General features: G+C 39.5%; 2 protein-coding genes across 4 annotated transcripts in view; both read left to right on the top strand.

Moving 5' to 3' along the window:
* The window catches only part of LOC120722138 (neuroendocrine convertase 1-like), a 126,385-nt gene extending 113,776 nt beyond the window's left edge, over positions 1 to 12,609 (top strand). For 2 of the 3 annotated variants that reach the window (XM_040012972.1, XM_040012974.1), the window contains exons 7-11: positions 5,042 to 5,079; positions 5,705 to 5,784; positions 6,418 to 6,506; positions 9,657 to 10,075; positions 10,252 to 12,609. In XM_040012972.1, coding sequence (XP_039868906.1) covers positions 5,042 to 5,079; positions 5,705 to 5,784; positions 6,418 to 6,506; positions 9,657 to 10,075; positions 10,252 to 10,266 — 641 coding nt within the window. In that variant the 3' untranslated portion in view covers positions 10,267 to 12,609. Of the gene's footprint in view, positions 1 to 5,041; positions 5,080 to 5,704; positions 5,785 to 6,417; positions 6,507 to 9,656 lie in introns of all 3 variants that reach the window. The other variant, XM_040012975.1, reaches the window with a different exon arrangement.
* Positions 12,610 to 12,777: 168 nt separating this feature from the next.
* The window catches only part of LOC120722203 (furin-like), a 71,760-nt gene continuing 62,864 nt past the window's right edge, over positions 12,778 to 21,673 (top strand). The window contains exons 1-2 of the mRNA XM_040013092.1: positions 12,778 to 13,377; positions 14,024 to 14,127. Of these exons, the coding sequence (XP_039869026.1) occupies positions 13,213 to 13,377; positions 14,024 to 14,127 (269 nt within the window). The 5' untranslated portion in view covers positions 12,778 to 13,212. The remainder of the gene's footprint in view (positions 13,378 to 14,023; positions 14,128 to 21,673) is intronic.

Genomic DNA, 21,673 nt, shown 5'->3' with positions numbered 1-21,673 from the left:
CTTTTAAACATTAAATTAGGAACATTTTAATGTGATTAAACAATGAAATTACCTATAAACAAGGTCAATGAATGTGGCAATATGAATAATAATACTTAAATGTACAGAAATATACAGTTAACAGTTGGTTTAAATAATAATGGACTGCATTCATATAGCGCTTTTTGAGACCCTCAAAGCGCTTTACAATTCCACTTTATAATTCCCCTCTGGCCATCACCAGTAGGTGATAGGTGAAACGTCTTGTCCAAGGGCTCGGGGCTCGAACCGGCAACCTTCTGATCACAAGGCGAACTGCCAACTCTTGAGCCACGATCGCCCTAAATAACAATAATAATAATAATTATTTGATGTAAAAAAAGTTTATAAGAATCATTTTATATATTTTTCCATAGCATTACATTTGAATTTAACAGTTCAATCTTTCAAATAACGGACAAATATTTGTGAAATTCTGATACATTTGTGAATGTATTTTAACAATCTAAATATGCATATGTACAGACAGATACATTTAAAAAACAAGAAAATTATGTTTTATTACATTTACAGTGATTTTACGTTAATTTACATTTGAAATGTAAAATCACAGTCTATTGATGTAAATTTAATGATATTCTAGAAGAATACACAGTAAAATACTTTTATATTACAATTTTATTTTTACAGTGCAGCTAGTGAAATTGTAAAGTCAATTTAGCCCAGATACAGGTTTCCAAGATAACAGTAGTTAGCCAGTTATTTCATGCTACTGTAGCACCAAATGTGTTTAATTGAAGGTCACATTTACTTACAAGCTCTCTCTGGCTACCTAGTTAGCATGACAAATAACTGATGTGACTGCTGTGCTGATGTGTGCACAAGCACAAAAGCCTTAGATGAGAAGTTAGGCAGGAACAGGCGATTCTGCATCTTATTGCACTGATATTAGCCATAAGTTATTATTACAATTTATAAAACTTGTTAAGTACTTTGTCAATTATTTCAACTTGATGCTAGCAAGAAGCTAACACCACCCGACCTTCTCAACTTGTGAGCTAAACTGGTGCCCTCCAGTCTATATTTTTTAATACTATTTTATTTGTAAGCCTCTTCAAACTATCATCTTATATACATGCCTGTTATATGCCAAAACATCCTGTAATTATGATAGTCACACATACTCTAAGGAGTATTTAAGTGGAGATTTTATAGTTCCAGTCATTTTCCCCCTCACCCCCTCCTCCCTTCGTCCTTTCCTCACTTGTTACTTTGTTCCCCCCTGAACAGCTTGACATTAATTCCCAAAGATATCTCCATCACAAACTTGCTGAAGTGACGGTGTCAGCCTTTAAATGCTGACGTGACTCGATGCGATTGTCTTTTTGCAAGTTCCTGACACGCAGGCAGAACATGCATGAATGCACACCAAGGAGTCTCTCTTATAATTGAGATGAAACAAATATGAACTCTTAATAAAACAAGCTCTGTTGCCTCCTGCAGAAAAGTCATTCTCTTCACTTGTGGTAACAGCAGCTTTGCACTGCTTTTTGAGCTGCATTTCCAAACTGTCCATTCTAATATTTTCACACTCTTGATTCCATGTTGACAGACAAATTTTCCTCCTTCCCCTTCATGTTAACATCATGGTATACAGTCAGTGGTCACTTTCTAAGTCACATCTTGCTAGTACTAGGCTGAACTCCCTACATTAATTCCTCTGGAAACGTTTAACATAGAAGCCATTTAAGTACAGAGAACTCATTGTCATGTTCGAGAAAGCAGTTGGAGATGATCTGACTTTGTGACATTATCCTGCTGGAAGCAGCGATCAGAAGAAGGGTGCACTGTGGTCATAAAGAGATAGACATGGTCAGCGTCAGCCACAATTCTCAGTTCGGCTGTGGTGTTTAAATGATGCTCAGCCAGTACTATAGGGGCCCAAAGTGTGCCATTACACCACCAGCAGTCTGAACTATTAATGCATGGCAGGATGGATTGATGTTTATGCTTTCTTTATGCCAAATTCTGACTCTACCATCTGAATGTCAAAGCAGAAGTGACGACTGAGACCAGGCAACATTTTTCCAGTCTTCTATTTTGTTGAGTCCGTGTGAACTACAGCTTCCTATTCTGAGTTGAGCAGATCAACACGTGGTGTTCTCTTCTCTGACCATAGTCATGGTTATATAGATCAGTGCTTTCTGAGTTCTTTCAGCATATTTTGGTGCTTTTTAAATGATCAGTAGCATCTTAAAGAATTAAAGCTCAGAGATTCTGAGCTTTAAAATTGATCAGTTTGAACAGAAGCTAAGTTAGATTCTCCTGATTTCGCTGGTGATGAAATTTAGGGAATTGAGACAAAAAAAATAGCACGATGTGGGGTTACTGAGAAAAACAAACTCATAGCTCTTTAATTCTATCTGATGATATTTTATTGGACCATAATATTACTGAGCACACCTTAAACTTTAAATCAGCGATAACCTCCTCAGCATCATCTCTTGGCCTCGTTTTCAGTGTGGAAAGCCAAATTGGCTCAGGCAGGAGGAAAGTCTGCCAGGGAGATCTTTCTCTTGTTCTCATGTAGGTTGAAAAAAAAAATCACATATGTTTTATTTATTTATATTTTTCTGTTTTGCGTTTGTTCCGTGTCACCTTGTTCAACAATTCACAAACTGTGGTTAGAAATAGTTTGACAAAACAATCTTAACTCAGGAAAGAATTTTAATAAATGACATTTCTTAGTTTTCCTTTTTTTCTTCACTTTGGTTCTTACAGAAGACTTAGCGCACTGTACCTGGAGTGTATTTTTTAGCCAACAAACAAATAAACACACAATTAAGGTTTTTCTGGATAAAACCTGAAATGAAACTGGCTCCAAGTTTTGCTTTTGTATGTCATCAGTCTGAAAGTGAAATGCAGTATTTCTGGATTGGCAGTTCTAGTCAAATAAATGGCTCTAGCCCAGTATTTGATTCCTATTGTCTCTGTCTCCTGGCTTTTAGCAAGGTCTTGGTTTGAGGTGAAACTCATTTGTGGCAATTGAAAAGTAGCGCACAGGGGAGAATAAAGAATCAGTGCTTATATATGGGATGTAGCAGGTTGACCTGGCACGGCATGGCTCAGCATGGCACAGTATGGCAGGCTCCAATGAGGCTTCACCCTCCCAAGGCTCCATCCCGCCTGAGCTCAACACAATCAGGCCTCCACAGCGAGACCGACTGCAGGTTACCATGACAACCCGGAGGCACTGCCTGCATGGGACAAAGGCTGGCAGGTCCTGTGTGTGTGTGTGTGTGTGTGTGTGTGTGTGTGTGTGTGTGTGTGTGTGTGTGTGATTGAGAGACAGAGTGAGTGATGTGTGGCAGAGCAGGCGCGGCCCTCCTGGGGCCCTCATTCGTTTGTCTCTCGCTGAGACCACAGGAGCCCTGATGCTGCAGAGATGGAGGTGGTGGCGGTGGATGGGGTGGGAGAAGAGGAGGGGCGATGGGAGGGGGCAAGCCAGCAAAAAGCAACTGATGTTGAGAGACGATGATGAAAAGATGCAAAGAAAGGTGTAGTGTAAGAGAAAAGAATAAGAAATCAAAAGGACGGCAGTACAAACGGATTTGGTGGATTGGATTGTTCTGCTCCCAGTCACTCGTTCACTCATTCATCAATCATGTGCGAAGCTTCGTCGTACAAAACACGGGTCTTGACAAAAGTTGATTTTAAAAAATGGACTTCACCACTACACTCTGGCAAATTAATTGCACCAATTAGTGGAGCACTCAAAATTCAAAATTTTAATAACCTGTCTACCACACAGCAAGTTGCAATGACTTGAAACAGCACTGCTTTACAGAATGTAATAAAATAAAAAGTGCACTTATCCAATGCACCAGGCATTAAAAATGAGGAACCGATCTCTTTAAGCATATTGGGGTTGATCATTAATTGTCTCAGTTCCTGACGCACATTTGCTCTCTGCCTTGTATTCATTGAATTTTCCTCTACATTTTGGAATTTGATATTTTCATATAAACACCATTACGTGGACTTTCACTTGTTAACCTCAGAGGGTCAGAGTAAAATGTGTTCTGTCTATGCAGCTCCGGCATATAGTATGTGCCCACCACTCTGTATAAGTGAGCTCAGAGACAGGAACTATGTTAACTTTGGAGATGACTCAGTTGATGTCAGTCTGCTTCTTAGAAATGAGTCATCACATGAGTTTGTGTTCTGAATATACAGCTTGTATAGACAAGGAGAAACATCACCTTTGCCTTCTCAGTCCTTCACTGAAGTACAGAAAATAAGAAGTGTTAAAAATTACAGGATACAGTCATTGTAATAAGAAAGTGCAACCTCTTTTATTTAAGACACGGCAAAAAGTAATCTGGTTCTTGGTAGGTTCTATAATTTTTTTCAATAGAACCTCAGATGAACAACGTTGACATGTTACATGTGATAATTTAACAATAATGGACAACCAGTGTGTGAGTTAACAATTATTTAGTTACATCCAGGTGCTGCCTAATCAAATGCACTGATTAACTATGTGATCATCTCTGTAAAAGCAGATGTTTTGGCAGTTTGCTGGTCTGAAACATTCAGGTGTGTGTTCACACGATGCCAAGGAGCAGAACTGAAAACAATGATCCCACTCACAGCAGCACATCTACAACAGAATGGTTGGGGGGGGGGGGGGGGAGAAACAAGGTGTTGCAATGGCCCAGTCAAAGTCCAGAGCTCAACCTGATTGAAATGTTGTGGCAGGACCTTAAGAGAGCTTTGTAGAAAAACAAATGCCTGCAAAGCCTTTTGTTAAATAAATAAATGAGATAAATGAAAATAAATGAGAAGATGTGCATCACCACAGATGAACATCGTGTTTACATATGTAAATCCTTAGTAGTGACAGAGGGCGCACGTTCTTTTTGACATGACTGTAAGTACCATGATATTGACTGACTGAGAAATTGAGGTCTGTGCTGATCTAATATAAGAAATACACTTTTAACCAGAAAAATTACTTGCAAAACTAAATCCATCATATTCTTTCTGTTTTCTTTTCCAGGTTTAGATCACACAAACAAGGACCTAAAGAAAAACTTTGTGAGTAAACTCAAAATCAATGTGCCTTAAATGAATTTGAGCATTATCTTAGAGGCTTTTCTCTCAGCTAGAGTTGCTTCTCTGTTCGTTAAAAGATGAGACAATAAAAGTTTCATATAGTTATAAAGCTGCGAGGCTGGTGTTACACTGGCTGGCCATAAAGCATATGTGAAGTGGCAGCGTTGTTTGCTCCTGCCTTGTCATTTATAATCCTATAGGCAGTTTGAAGCGTGCAGGCCAACTTGTACTTTGTCACAGCAGATTGTCTGGCATGGATAAGCCTGGCTGCAGAGAGAGAGAGGGAGATACATAATTGCTCTCTTGTACAGTCTGCTGCCAAGACATCCTCCTCCCGTTATGCCTATATACACTGGCAAACAAGTCATTCAAACATGTTCACTTTTATGACACACACACATAAACCACACCGACACGCAGCAGCATCTCCTCAGTGACAGTGATTGCCGTCAGTCAGAAGAAAAATGTTGACAGTCTAATTCAAGTGCCACTATCGAGAGTTTTTTATGGGATTGCTTCATTTCCTGTCATGTCATCCTGATGTTTTGTGTTGAGGGTTATGCTGTCGTACACTACTCCGCATTTGTTTTCTGTCTCGCTTTTCCAGGAGGCCCGTGCCAGTTTTGACCTGCGTGCATCACACGGTCTGTCTCACGATCCCATGCCTGTCAGAAATGAGGAGAATAGGTAATGACTCCTGTCCTTTTACTCTTACCTCTAGATATCCGATCCCTATATTTCTCCCTTCAAAAACCAGGAAACTGATCAAACGTCGTGTATAGTGGCCCTAACGTGAGACGCAAACATTCAAGCTAAGCAACCAAGCTAATTCTTGGACCTAAAACTAGCTTAACTGGCTGCAACAAGCGACAGCTGTCCTCTCACAGAGAAAGAATCAGTGGACGTTGGTTAAAATGTGAGAATCTTGAGTTTGCCTGTCTGAAATCAGAGATCTATCATGTTACACTGGAAGTCTGCTGCTGTCATTTCATGAAAAAGCTTAATTGACTAACTGTAGCTCAAGACATGATATCAAGGTCAATTTCTCTTTTTGCTAATTAAAGATTTCAAAACTAAATCGTTGCACGTGTCTGGTGTCAACCTACAACATATTACCTGTTTTTTTCATGCTTTGATTATTGGAGGTGAGACTTCCAGTATCTTAGTGTTCTTTTCTGACAATGTGAGCCAATCATATTGAGGAGATGCCATAATTACTGCGTGTGCTCAGGTTAAAACCCCTCCCCAAAAAAGAAAACGCTCATCTCAGCTTATTTAGTCTCTGTATGTGGCTAACATCTTATTCCCCCTCTGTCTCAGTCACGGTACCCATTGTGCAGGGGAAGTTGCCATGGAGGCCAACAACTCCTACTGTGGTGTGGGCATCGCCTTCAATGCCAGGATTGGAGGTGAGGAAAACAATACAGCCTTAAAAAGACCGTAGGAGGCAGTGCATTGTGGGTGTGCTGCACTGGCCAAAACGAGGACATGGCATAAGAAGCAGTTTTTAAAACACTTGTTATACTACATTGGTGCTATATTATTATTATTATTAATAATATTATTCGTTTACTTGATGAAAAATGCATGCTTTGTGACTTTAGGACAGCTGTGCAGCTCTATTGGTAAAGACAGAAGAAAGGATTTTTTAGTGGTGCTCAGTATACCTTTGGGGATTGACAGTAGGGCCAGCACCTTATCTAACAGAAATCTATTTATTTCTGACCAATTATAAACCACTAGTTTTTACAAAAAAAGAGGAAAGGAAATAATTTTAGCACAATGCTGTGATTTTTCTTTGCCTGTGGTTAAAACTTCTTTGGAGGAAAAACCCTGCATGCATAATACACCTGCTCTAACTTTACAAGGTCTCACTTACTTTATTATGAAATGATAAATAATTCAAACTCACCTTTACTGGCAGAAATTCGAAAGTAACAAATATTCCAAAAACCAAAATACCACATCCACATGCTGAATTACTTTTGAGAGAAAAGAAAAATGCTCAGCATCATTTCCAGATGCAAATGGAAATGATGCTGAGTAAAACGGTTGATTTTATGTTTGGTTTAGGTGAAAATTAAAATGTCGAGCAGAAACACTGTAAAATGTGGCAGAAGATCACAGGAAATCCTGCCAAATTTTCACAGTGAAGTTTTCCTTGTCGGTATAAATTTTCAACGCCTGTGTATATATTTACAGTGAACATGGCTTTAGGTTTATGCGAATACAGGTCACTACATATTGACTGGGTGCTATTCAGGCATGCTGCCCCTATTTAACAGCTCATTTTTTAGTGTAATGGCTTTTTTAGTGTTGGTAGTAACATCGGAAAAGGATGAATGAACTGAATACATAAGATTGCCCATTTTCCCGTTGTGAAATCAAAGATTTTTACAGGGTTTACCAAGAGTGCTGTAACCCACAAGTTAATGAGGAGTACATAATGTGTTTGAATAAGAACACTTCCTGCAGCTCTCAGATCCTAAATGACTCAAACTGAGTTTAATGCAGCGATGGCATCAGCACGAAATAGAGAAAATGAGAAGAGGAATCCCTCAGTTGAACTCTGGCATTTGAACTCTGCTCTGTGATCTTTAATCTCTGACCCGTCCTCGTTTGTCACAGGCAGATGAGCGTCTCATGCAAAAAAGAGAGCGAAAGAAAAACAGTTTGACGGAGCGAGAGCACGAATTTCTTCCCACAGTTAGATTCGATTTTGCTTTGTTGGTTCCATTTGATTCTGACTCATAAACAGTCTGTATGGCACACAGGAGACGAAGGGGCAAGACCTGCATGAAAGATGCATGTTTTGACTTGAGCTGTCACACAGCTGGCTAAGTGAAGTTCTTTGCCTCTGTTTGTAGTGTTTGTATTGATGATTTGTGTTCTTGTTTTTCATCACAGTCACCACACAAACTTTTCAAAACCTTAGAAAATGTGCATTATTCCATCTGAAAACATGTATTTTTCATCTAAACTGACTGTACATGCAATAATAGATGCTAAGCTGAATACATGTGGTTCTTGGCTATGCCTCTCCACCGACCTAATTCTGAAAAGTTGCTTCGTCAGATATCCCAGCTCTTGAGCATATTAACATCTCAGCACAGAAACAGACTCCATTTCTTAATGTAAAAAAACAACTCTTTAATGCTAGCCAGGTCTAATAAATAAGAAAGAGACTTTTTTTCCTGTAAACCTTTCTTTACTCCACTGTCTCTAGTCGCTGCCATCTAATGACAGCAGTCTTTTGTTCTATCCACAGTCTCTAATTGGAGTGATGTTGTCAAGCTACAATTACAAAGGACACATCCACTGTTTAAAATTTATGCAATAAGCAGCAGAAACCTAAATGCACATCTGACTTGTGGTTTGGATTAATTACTGTATAGTTTCTACTGCAAATCAAAAAGAAAAAAAATCACACATTTAATGCAATTAAAATTTTTCTCTATCGGAGTCTTTCACAATGTCTGACCCTGTCACTTCAATTGGCCGTGTTAGGGATTTGAGTTCTCCAAATTTAATTACATCACAGGTAGACAGTAGCTGTGACGACCAACACGATAGTAGAGAGATTATTTGAAGTATTATTTCAAACATGACATTTATTTTCAAATCCCCATCCATCCATCCATTAATCTTCTTAACCCATTATCAAATTGTTGAATAAAATGTATACTTATTTTTGAAAGCTGCCATTCTCAGTAAAAAAAAAAAAGATTAAGTATGTTTTTTTCACACAAATAGAGATTAGCTGGTGAGCATTTACTTGCTAAAAGTGAGACATGCAGGAACTAAAAAGATGGTGAATACTGGATTTAGATTCAAGATGTATATAAATATTAATGTGAGTCTTTATCTGTTGGATGTGGGAGGGACCACATCAGCTTAAAATGTTATGATACACTATTTAAATGTTAGTTAAAAAATATATCAGTGATTGCAGTCCTAAATGAGACCCACCCCCACATAAATGTACTCCAGTTTTGCGATCAGAAATCTTAAAACAGTTGATAACCTGTGCAGTGCTGACACTCCACACTTTCCAGTAGCAGATTTACCGAATGTTGGGTAAAGTGAAGTAATCCATAGTTTCACCCTGTAGGTTGTATATACTGGGATGTTTTTGGCTGCTTTTCTCAGCTTTGATAGCATGCTAACTTGGGGTGACACCCCCCAGGGTCCCTCGGGGCAAATGGAAGAAAAATCTCACTCTCACTGTAGCTTCTCTGTCCACTGACATTACATTATAACAGTTCATGGCTGCTGCAGACACAGTTGCACTGCAAGTACTGAGCTTCACAAACTCTTATTTCACAGTTAAACTGATGAAGTAACTTCTTTTGAGACATACGTTAATCATTTTATTCAGTTTATAATGGTGGTCAGAAAGTATCAATCAGTAAATGCAGAGGAATGTAAATATAGCGACAGTGAGGGGATGAGATATACTGTAGCTATAGTTTGTGTTGTTTTCTATTTCCTTTTTTTTTTTCATTTTGCACAAGCCTTCCTCCAAACTCTGATCTCTGTGACCTTTTCGATGTGACCAGGTATCCGCCTGTTGGATGGCTCTGTGACGGATGCCATGGAGGCCACAGCTCTGACCTTCAACATCCACTTCATCGACATCTACGTCTGCAGTTGGGGCCCGAGGGACGACGGGGCCGAGATGGACGGGCCGCAGAGCCTGACAGAGCAAGCCCTCCGGCTAGGAGCTCACAAGGCACAGCTTTCATCTCTAAGTTCACACTGCTGTCTGTCAGATGTAAAGCCGACAGTCACACTGTCAGTGGAGCTGGGATTGGAAGGACAAAATGTCGAGTGTTCAGATTTCCTAGCCAGATTTAAATCCTCATTTCCTTATTTATTTATATCTTACGGAGAGTACGTTCATGACACGTACTGTAACAAAGTCAATCTGCTACTTTTGCCACATAGTCAGACTGCTCCAAAACAGACTATTTGTTTTGTTTTTTAGATGAATATTGCAGGAAACTCTATTGATGGCTAATGGCAGGCTGTGTGTTTGTGTGTGTGTGTGTGTGTGTGTGTGTGTGTGTGTGTGTGTGTGTGTTGTAATCCAGGCCTCTCATTTATTTGGTATTCACTTCCAATACATGTGACTATTTTTGTTTGTTCATATAGACAGTAAGAGCATGACCTCCCACACAACAAATACACTGATCAGCCACAACACTGAAACTAATGACAGATGACTAGAATAACACTAGTCTTCTAGAGACCGTGTTCTTCTGGGATATGTTGGGTCCTAGCATTCACAGGGACATCATTTAAACTTAAAGAAAGACGGATATAGCGATCATGGCGTTGCCCGCTGGTTTGTAACATCCAGTTTTGAATCCTTCACATGAGCATTTTCACAGTCACCATCTTGGTATTTTGAAACCAGATGTGACAAGCACGGTGACTGTGAAGCTGCACTCTCATTGGCTAATGACTTGTGACTGACATGTCATACCCTGGACAATTCTCCTTTCTAATATGTAGATAACCCAAATTTAGGAGCCCATAACCCATAAACTAATCAGGAAAGTGTTTATAGAGATCAGGACAGAGAGTTGGTTTTCCATAGATTTCCATGAGACCAAACCACAGGTTTTGCCCCCCTGGTGGCAATGAATAATAATGCAGGGTTAAGATACTTGCCCACTGGCTTCACGTCTTTTTATAGCGCTAGAGGCTACATCTTCTCTTGTCTCAGTCAAACTTCTTCTTGGGTACTTGTAGATTGCACTGCTGTTATTAGATTCTGTGTTTCCTGTTCACATCTTCCATGTGCTCTGGTTTTCTCTGTTTCGCTACTTCTTTACCGCTCTGGAAAAGTAGAAAACTGCTTTTAATTATATTTCCTTTGAATGAAATTGAAAATCCAAAGTGCCTGTCACCAAGGCAACAACGTCAATGTCCAGTATCACCAATTCATAATTTAGCTGAAATGTTATTCTCTTCAGCAGTAAGTCTAATTTCTAAGCCAGTAAGGGATTTGTTTACACAAGTCTTAGTTTTAAGCTTCAGTAAACAGCACAAGAAATGTTTATACAGCTGCTGCACTACAGTTTTTTTGGTGCCATAAACAAAGATCGAAGAACAGAATTTAAGCACAACTTCATTCTTGACTCTGGAAACACAGTTCTATGATAAAATGTTCAAAACACAGTTTGCTTACTGATTTTCAAGCATATGTGAGTAACTTTAATCCTGGTTCCTCAGGTTTAGGTGTAATTTTTTTGGGTTCTTAAAAAGGATTATCATCCTCTGAAGACAATATTGCAGTAAAAGTGTGCTCTTTTAGCAAACTAAGGGTTAAGGATGATAATGGCAACTTCCTGGTTTGAATCTGGATGAGGCCTTTTGTTTCAAATGTTTCCCCTTTTCCACAAGCTCTATCTAAAAAAAGAACTAAATTACTAGCTGCCCCTCAGTTTCAGCATTTTTTTCACAAGTTAATGAGCCTGATTTTCAGTGGTGTACTGGCTTTCAAGATCAAGTGGACACCACAGAAAATATATTTCTTAATTTATTCTTCACTGCTTCAGCTTTGAGTTGTTTTGGTCTTAGTGATGCCCTGTGAGAGCTGCTCCTTACACTGTCCTTTGTGAAGGTTCATGTGCTGATGCCTTTGAGGAAAAAATAGTATTTGAGGAAAATTTTAGTCACCTCATGAGGCATTAAAAATGTTGCATTAAAAAAACCTAAATTTAGCACAGGATGCGACAACACCAAAAAGAAGACATAAAATGTAGCAACTCAAGGGACCATGTGGGTTGGACCATGGACAGTTGGGCAGTAAGCAGCACATAATCTCATTATAATGTGATGGTATTTTCATTACACTGGGTTCTGCTAAGGCCTTTAAACACCAGACACGTAAAGTTTTGTGAGAATATTTTGACTACGTGAGTTTGCTGAATGAATCTGCGGCATTCATTTTTTCAGCCGGAAAAAGTGCACTCATAGCTCAAATTTTGCACCAGTACTGAATATAAAAATGATAAAATAATATTGTTTTAACTTAGACAAACAGCTAGACACTGCTCTGGGTCATGGCTCTCTGGAATGATTTCTCTGACTCCTCAGATGTTGTCCCAACTCTGGGAACAAGAGCTCAAACTGTCCCAGTTGACATCTTGAAATATGTACGTATGCGATCGGGATACAGCTTCATATTCTGGATCAAAATCATGAAATTCTCCCTGCTGCTGCCTTCTCTTGAGAACTGTAAGAATCTTGGTTTTAGCCTTTTCTTGTTGGAAAACATCAAGACTGAAATCTTTTTTGCATTTTTTGAGAACAACTTTTCACAAAAAGCCAAGCTAGCATAAGCCAGCAATGGACTCCTATGACTTTTGTAGATTGTTGTAGCAATTTATCACATCTGGCTAGTTTCATCATCAGAGTGTGTTGTGAATGCAGTATTCCCTTTACCATGTATATAAAAAAGTGCAAGAAAGACTAGTCTGAATTCAGGGTACATGGGTTTTTATACATCGTTAGCTTCATAGCATAAGTGCCTAAGTCATTTTCTGGTCAAATTGAGATTTTTGCCTAACTTTACTCCCCTACCACTGCTGCATCATCCTTTTTCTTGTTTTCCGAAAACACAAAACAATGACTTAGGCACTTATGCTATGAAGCTAACGACATATAAAATGATAATACATTTTACAGGAACAAACTGTCCATGTTACATTATGATAGGAAAAATAAAAACAGTACTACTACCACATAGCTGGAGTAACAGTATGTTATTGTAAAGCTTGCATTGTGCTTTAGCTTTCAGTGCTAGAATTTAAAGGAAAGTTTGTTGCAGTAATTCATGCAAATGACAAAACCCATCAAAATAGCTACAAAGCAAACAGCTTAAAAGATATTTTATGAAAGACTTACCTATGTTGTACACATAAAACAATAACAGCTTTTCCAATAAAACATTTGTTGACAACGTTTGTTTTAGAAATAAATACAGTTTTTTGTTAGTATGTGAGATCTTTCTTTTTTTCATTCTCTTTGACATCCCACTGTTTGTTTTCTCAGGGCCGAGGTGGGAAGGGCAGCATCTATGTGTGGGCGGCAGGTAATGGTGGAATGCAGCATGACCACTGCGGTGCAGATGGATATGTTAACTCCATCTACAACATTGCCATCGGCGCCGTCACTCAAACTGGGAAGCCCGCCTTCTTTGGAGAGCCCTGCCCTGGAGTGATGGCCGTCACTCTGACAGGGACCAGCGTGGGAAGCTCATTACCTTTGGTTAGTGTGTTTGTACCTCCCAACACATCTAACAACAGTATTTATCGTTAATGAATGTATATACAGTATGTGTATGTGTGCACATCAGTGCCAGCAGCCCTGATCTTTGGCTCCTGTGAGCTGTAAGAAGCCTGTTAAAGAGCAGCCACTGGTGTGGTATTTATAGAGACTTGCCAAATGACCTAGGTGACTGCTGGGCACACACATGCAGACACGCAGGAGCCAACGAGTGTTAATTGGAGGTAAAGCGTGGCTGTAGTGGCTGAGAAAGAGAGAGGAAGAAGCAGAGGTGTTGATGGCGGAGGTAACACTGAAAAGCCAGGAACAAATCCAGCGCCAGCTACAGAAACAGAAAGGCCAATTTTATCAGTGTGATATCACCCTCGTCTGCAGGGAGGTCTGCCCTTTACCACCTCACATTAGAAGGTGGTTAGACCAGAATGCAGTTGTTTTGTTACTGTTAAATTGTGTTGACGTGTTCTAATGACAGAAGAACCGCTGTTGACACAGTAGCTGCTATAGTGTGGAACCAGTAATGGCTTAATTAGCTGCAAACAGCTCACGTGCACCTTCCCTTTACAGCATATATACTGGTACATGTAATATAATATATCATGTAAAATTAGTTCCTTTGTGATTCCTCCAGGTGACTGTGACCAACATTGGTGATGGATGTGTCACACACTTTCCAGGAACATCCAGTGCTGCTCCGATTGCTGCAGCGATTCTGGCTCTTGCCTTAGAAGTAAAGTGAGTTTTTTTTTTCTTCCTACTTATTCTACTATCAAATAATGATATAAAATTGAATTTCATATCGTGTTCATTTATGTAGGATTAATTTTGTGCTGTCTATATAGTGAATCCTAATAACACCTGCGATCATCAGATCTTTCATTTAGCACCCCCTGCAGGTCACATGTTCACTGCTGATTTGTTCATCAATAGCTCAGGTTAGCAACAGGCAGACCACGGTCCACACCCAGATGCTCTTATTTACGGATCTAGACATATTACTACATTTTGACAATTTTTTATAATTATTTACGGTATGGTTATTTTAATCTGTGCAAGGGTTAAGTTATTTACACCGACCAATCGTGTACATTCTAACTTATCCCACATGATGCTACTCAGCCAATGAAATCATTTATTCAGAGCATGTGTGAAAACAGAAAACTCTGAGATGCAGAAGTCAGATGAAGTAAGTCAGGAAAACAGATAGGGAGCAAGAAGAGTTTTGTCTGGAAACTAATTGTTCAAAAACTATGTTATTTATTTTTGCTTGTAAACATTATTTTACTCAAAATAGGGAAAGAACATTTTATTATTACTTTAATATTTTATTAATAGCAGCACACATTGACGTATTGTTGAATCCTACTTTATTTATTTTACTTTAAAACCAGTTAAAACCCTGGAAACAGACATTAAACTGTTAGACTACTTTCAAATATATTACACTAAATTATCATGCACATGGAAATGCATGATATTTCGGACCTTTGTTTGAGGACATTTTCTCTGACTAGGCCTCTTTAAATTTTAACTGAATGCTGATTTACAGAGGCCCAGGCCCAGTCAGTATGTCCTGATGACGTTGTGATCCATTTACCCAACATCTGCATTTGTTCAGTATCGGTAAAGGCATTGCTAACAACCTCTTTTAAAGTCCACTGCCAATTAGCAAATGCTAACATGCTAACACTAGGATTTTTTGCTTGTGTAAACATTGCCCTTGCAGATATGCTAGCTGGCTGATGTTAGTATGTGGCAGAGGCACTGCTTTACCATTTGGAAATCTCACAAAGCCAATATTGTTGTCTTGACACTTGCTATAGCATAGACAGTCTCTATCTGTATTTGTGCGTCACAAACATTGTGAACACACATTGTGAAACGTTACGGTATTTATGTTTGAAAATAGGCTGGTCCATCTCACAACAGCTGACTAATGGAGTAAAAATTGTTGTTGGTGTGACCGCCAGATGGTCTCAAGACCTTATGCATAATATTCTAAAATAAAAACACAGGATTAGAGCAGGGCGATATGACCAAAAATATTTATCACGATATACATTTGAAAATTTGCAATAATGATATAACTGACGATATAATTGACACTACACAAAATACTTTGCAACTCCACAACTTTATTAGTGCAACGCCCCCCCCCCCCCCCAAAAAAACCCCATCAATGTACTTTTCACTTCAACAAGCAGCTGTTTTTTATGTGCATTGAAGTTACATAAAAATTTAACAGTGCAAATTCCTTGCTGACAGTTTAACCAAAAGGCATTTTCAGTGGAAATTGGCCGACATATCCTCAGCATAACCGTGTATAATATCCACAAAACTTAAAAAGAGGTTATACACACACAATACGGTAATATTATGTTGAAGCACAGTACGTATCACTCCGCGAGGCTCCTGACTATGGTAGCCATGATGCTCCGACAATCCATCAAGCGTTTGCGGCTTCGTAGCTTTGCAAAGCCGTACTAAAACATTTGACAGATTTTCGTGCGCCGTGTACCACATAAAATCGTTTCGAGGTCAGTAAACACAACCAGAATTCATACACAAGGCACACAGGATTATAAGGGGCACTGTCGATTATTAGAAAAATCAAAGGATTGATTTTAAGTGTGCCGTATTTTCCAAACAACACGGTAATAACGACGGCCCGCTAGCATGCTCTACCAAAAATAGTGCTTTGTTGTGTATCTGACGGACGAAAGCTAAACCAGTTCCACACCACTGACGTTGCAGCATTTTTACAAACCAATTCTGGTTCATCCGTTTCATTCAACGATCCGCTTTCGCCCTTCTCATTCTCCGCCATGCTTTTTCCGCCATGTGTGTATGAAAACAAAGGCATTGCACATGCGCGTTTTACCCATATTCTGTCGCGATATTTCATTTTCTTATCGTTGCCCAACATTATACCGGTATTACAGTGAATGGTATGATATGGCCCAGCTGGGGTTATTTATTTACTTTATATTAATGATTTTAACAATTCACCGAGTCATTTAGTGGATGATTTTACGACTAAAAGGAACACATAAACAGATATAAACAGTGTTCTGTTTTGTTTTTCTACATTAAAATTCTACACCTCTGATCCTTTCCTACCTTTTTCCCCCCTTGCTCTCTTCCTTTTCCTCTATTTGTTATTTTGGTCCCTCCTTTGATGTAGATCATTATTTTCTCCTACGCATTTGTTTTTTTGCCTTTGTCTGAATCTGCAAATTTATCTCCTCACTCTTTTTTCTTCTTCTCACTCCTTTGTCTTGCCTGCCACTTCGTACAATTTCCCAAGCCCCCTTATTCTTCATCCCTCCTAACTCGCCAGCTGTCGGTGTGGCCTCGAGCCTGGTGTTTTGTGGTGGTATCGGGTGCGTCTACGCCTCCTTCATGTTATAGATGGTACTAGAGGCCGGCTTTACTGCTCCAGCTGTCATGCTGCAGCGTTCTCAGTCTCAGTCGCTTGGCTGTAAAATGGAGCGCGGGTCCCCTGGGCGAGACGACTCCCAGGACATTACTGTTAAAGGCTTTGTCGTGACCCGCTGCTACTGACTAAACTATATATCACCTCTCTTGCTCAGTCCAACTGCATTCTGCTCACGTCTTTATGGAACTGGGTCCTCTCTCTCACTCTCTCTGTATATCTTTCTTGCTCTCTTTCTCACATTTGCTCTTTCTGTGTCTCACTCTTTCTCCCCTCAGACGCACACATCCAAATATTCTACTATGCTCACTTTTGCACGTTCAAGAGTATTTTTTATCTTATCTTCATTAATCAGATACAACCTGTCTAATGTTCATCCACAACTTCCTGTGCCTTAGTATATGCAGACAATTTGTATGTAATGTGTATTTACACTGTATTGCCATCACATCCCATTCTTCATCCATAGGATGTTGACCAACCCTTTTTAACTACTTCAACTCTCTGGGAAGGCTTTCCGCAAGGTTTCAGAGTGTGTTTATGGGAATTTTGACCACTTTCCCAGAAGCACATTTGTGAGGTCAAACACTGATGTTTCATGAGAATGCCCAAAGCCATGTTGATGTCAGGACTCTGTGCAATCCAGTCAGTTCTTCCACACCACATTTGCTCCTCCTTGTCTTTATGGACCTTGCTTTGTACACTGGTGCGCAGTCATAAGGGGCCATCCCCAAACTGTTGCCACAAAGTTGTGAGCAAGAAATATCAAAATTGTCTTGATATGCCAAAGCATTAGGAGTTCATTCCACTAAGGGGCTTAACCAAGCTCCTGAAAAACAACCCCACACCATAATCCCCCCTCCACCAAACTCCGCACTTGATACAATGCAGTCACACAAGTAATGTTTTCCTGGCAAACACCAAACCCAGAAAAGTGGATTCTCACTTCAGAGCCCAGATCTCCACTGCCCTAGAGTCCAGTGGCGGCGTCCTTTACACCACTGCATCTGATGCTTTGCATCGCGCTCGGTGATGTTAGGCTTGGATGCAGCTGCTCAGCTATGGAAACACATTCAATGAACCTGTCTACGAACCTGTTCTTGAGCTAATCTAAAGGACACATGAAGTTTGGAGGTCTGCAACGATCGACTATGCAGAAAGACGGCAAGCTCTAGAAACTATGCGTCTCGGCATCCGAGCGATGCTGGCCACGTGACTGTTGATTAAAAGTGTTTAGCCTGTTGGTACACCACTGTGCTTCTGAAATATCGCAACTAGTGCAGGGTTATTGATACAAAATCTACCCATTACTGCTGCCTAATAATGATTCTATGCCCCTGTCAATCACTCTGTTATCTCCACCTATAATTGTCTTGAAACTGCACTCCTCATGATTGATTAATTGTTTTCCTGGAGTCGTGATCTTTTTTTTCAAAAAAGAGATCATGACTGTCAAAAAAAACAAGACTGGCAATACAGAAGATTTTCTGCTGGCATTGCGGTCATGCACTCTCTTAAGTACTGATATAAAGAAGCTTCTATGGATTGCTTTCTGTGCTTTCAGAATAGCCTTCAACTTGTTCCTGTGTCAAGGTGTCAGTGTCTATGTTGGCCTGTCTGCCTGTTTTGCCATCCGTCTCCCTCCATCCATTTTGACGGCTGTCCAATGAACCATGAGACCAAATCAATTCTTCACTCATCCTGTTTGTCAGTCTTTCTGTCTGTGTTTGTTCACTTTATCACCGTGTCTGTCACTTTATCTCTGTTTCTCTCAGTCCATTTATCAATCTGTCTATCCATTTGCTCACGAGGAGCTGGACACTGGGCTTTGTTGTGATTCCACCTCCTAGTTTGGACATGCAGTTGTCCACCTTTCTGTCCATCCATTTCAAGTTGACTATTTTGGCTGTCTAGAAAGATGGATTGCCTCCTCTTTAACCCGAGTCATACCTGTTCTGAGATCAGATCAGGTCAATTTTATCATTTAGCTCCCTTTGCTCAAGTAAGAACTTATAAAATCTCTTAAGCACTTTTGTCTCTTTGGGCAGTTTAGCCATCAATGCATTGCAGCTCTAGGTGCTTTATGGCAAATTCATGCCATACGTTGAATTTTGATAATAGCATCCGTCTGGAATATAACGGCATTCGATCAGCTGTTTTATTAGTGTATTTTCTTTGGATAATAATATTTCTGAAAAGCAGGCTTTTTATAAATGTTGCTTAGACAGAAGAAAATCATTGTTCTTATGGTAAAGACCACAAATAAATGATTATTATGTGTCTAATCAGCTGCAATATAACAGTTTCACTTTGGACATGAAAATCATGTTCATCATTTTCTAGAATACTTTATTATCTTCCCTTTTCCAGTATTCTCTCTTTCTGTCTGTATCCTTTGAATTGAAAAGACAAATATTACATAAAACCTTCTCTCTGGGGGGTTAAGGGATAATCAGCCTGTATTCTTATTGGTGCACATAAAAAAAGTGAATCTACTCACTCTAATTGGTCTTTACTTAACCAGTGTGCCACATGCACAGACGGACACACACACACACACATACACAAATCCTCAGCAATGATATCGCCGATATTAACTCATTCACTGCCAGCCATTGGCAGTGAATGAGTTAAACCCATTGACTCATTCACTGCAATTGACGGCTATAGACGTCAATGGCAGTGAATGAGTTAATGCCTACCACCGAAGGTTAGTGTCATCTATGCCCTCTTACAAATACATACACAGCAAGAGGTGATTTTTTAATGACCTACATGTGACGATACTGCTATTATACATATTGTAAGATACGTGTGGGATTAACATGCTTATAAAACTCATTGGCCTTATAGACGATACCTTAGATAGCCTGGCTGTTTAACATGCGAGTCACATTCATTCTTAGCTTTATTTCATTCATACATCACTGACAGGTTTTTGCAACAGAGAGGATTTAATCTGTTTTCTGGGCTGCCATGCTTTTTGCGTTCATACAGTGCTCTAGTCTGTTCAGTCTGAGTGGAACATGAATGTGAGTACCACGCTTTATGTATCGCTTTGAATACTGTTTGCTCAGACACAAAAATGTCGTCATGGTGTGACTAAAGGGAAAAGCTGGCTGATGACTATATAATTTCCCTCGGGATTAATAAAGTATTCTGATTCTGATTCTGATTCTGAAAAAAACACCCGGCTTTTTTTCCAAATAGTTCCTTTCATATTTCAGTCTGAACCAGCCAACTGAGTAACTAACTGAGAGACCAACATTGCCACCTCTACATAACTAAAAATAATGACCAGTGTACTAACTTTAATCAAATTACATTTCTGTGAAATGAGAAAACAAAATTAACTATTAACACCTTTAAAACAACAACAACATACTTCATATATTTTCCCACAATTTAAAGAGTTGGTCATTAGAAAATATGCATGCATACATCGCACATACAATATTCAAAGCTGGGAGCATATACATGTTGACTATACACTAGAAAAGGAAGCAATGAATACAGAGACAGAGATATCTTTGATACAATTTTATACGTAAAAGGATTTTATTTATGTGCAAACACACATTGAACAGTATAATTCCCCAACTTGTTATGCAAAGATCCAAATATGCATGTTAAGCATATTAGCCGCTCATCTGTTTATGCGGCGTAAACACTCGCGCGCACACACAGAGAAGTATAAATCACACAAATGCAGACATACATACGCACTGGTCATGGTTCTTGCAATCATACAAGCACACACGTGTACACATGTACCCATTAACCACAGAACTCAGGGCGACATTAGTGGAGTGTGTTTAAAGGAGATTGCGGGCATGCAGTTATTGGACTTTGCCTAATTGATAAACCCATTAGTAACACTTGTTCAGATAACATGGGAGGAATCTCAGTCTGCTCACAGTCACTCCAAATGGGTTCACTTAGGCTTAGAGTGCAGCACATTAAGAGAAGATTACAGAGCGACGTGGAGCTTCTTGCCAGTCCACGCCTCGCTACTGTGAGATTAATAGAGATGAGCTAAAGACAGTGGCAGGGGTAATATTGGACTCTGACACTCCACAGGGTGGAGACAGTGTATATATATGTGTGTAACTGTTCAGCAGTTGATGTGTTGTATCTACGTTTATACGTTTCTCTGTATGTTTATACATCTGCGTATGTTTTTGGGTCATTGAGATAGACTGTGTTTCTTATATTGTGTGAAATGTGTCCGTATTAATGTGTTTGTGTGTGTGTGTGTGGACTTGTTATGCTCCTGTTATGTGCATTTGCTTGTTTATGTGGGCAGCTCTGTGCTTCTCTGCAAATCTATATCTGCATGTGTGTTAGTTTCTCTGCTTTTCAACTAGAGCTGTGATGTAGCTCTGCAGATCTTAATGCGAAGTGTCCAAGCAGAAGATGTGCCGCCTGGGATGAGACAGTGAGGTTTAAACTGCTGCTCGTCTTGTACCAGCACATTACACCCTGCTGGCTAACAAGCTCCACTGTTAGTGATTTCTCCTTCAGTTACTGCTAACATAAAAAGAAAAGAACAGGAAAATTGCACACGCAGAGCTTCTGTAAAGCGAGCATCAGGGTGCATGCAAATGCTTCAGTCTCTTTCAGCTGCAAATACATCTATGATGCATGATGGAGTGGAACCTATTACTTTAGAGATGGAGGTGATAATGGTTAATGTTTGGCTACTCGCCATGTTTTCAATTTGAGGTTTATATTGAGAAATAGCCCAACCACCAATGAGTGGATAGCCATGTAATGTCTTACACTGAGCACCATTTTTCAGATTGACTTTTGTGGTTTAGGATAGATGAATTACTACCTAAATAT

This window comes from Simochromis diagramma, unplaced genomic scaffold (assembly GCF_900408965.1).
Source record: "Simochromis diagramma unplaced genomic scaffold, fSimDia1.1 OVJJ01000618.1, whole genome shotgun sequence".
In the NCBI taxonomy this organism is placed as follows: Eukaryota; Metazoa; Chordata; class Actinopteri; order Cichliformes; family Cichlidae; genus Simochromis; species Simochromis diagramma.
The sequence above is the reverse complement of the archived record's forward strand: the minus strand, read 5'-3'. Positions and strand labels throughout refer to the sequence as shown.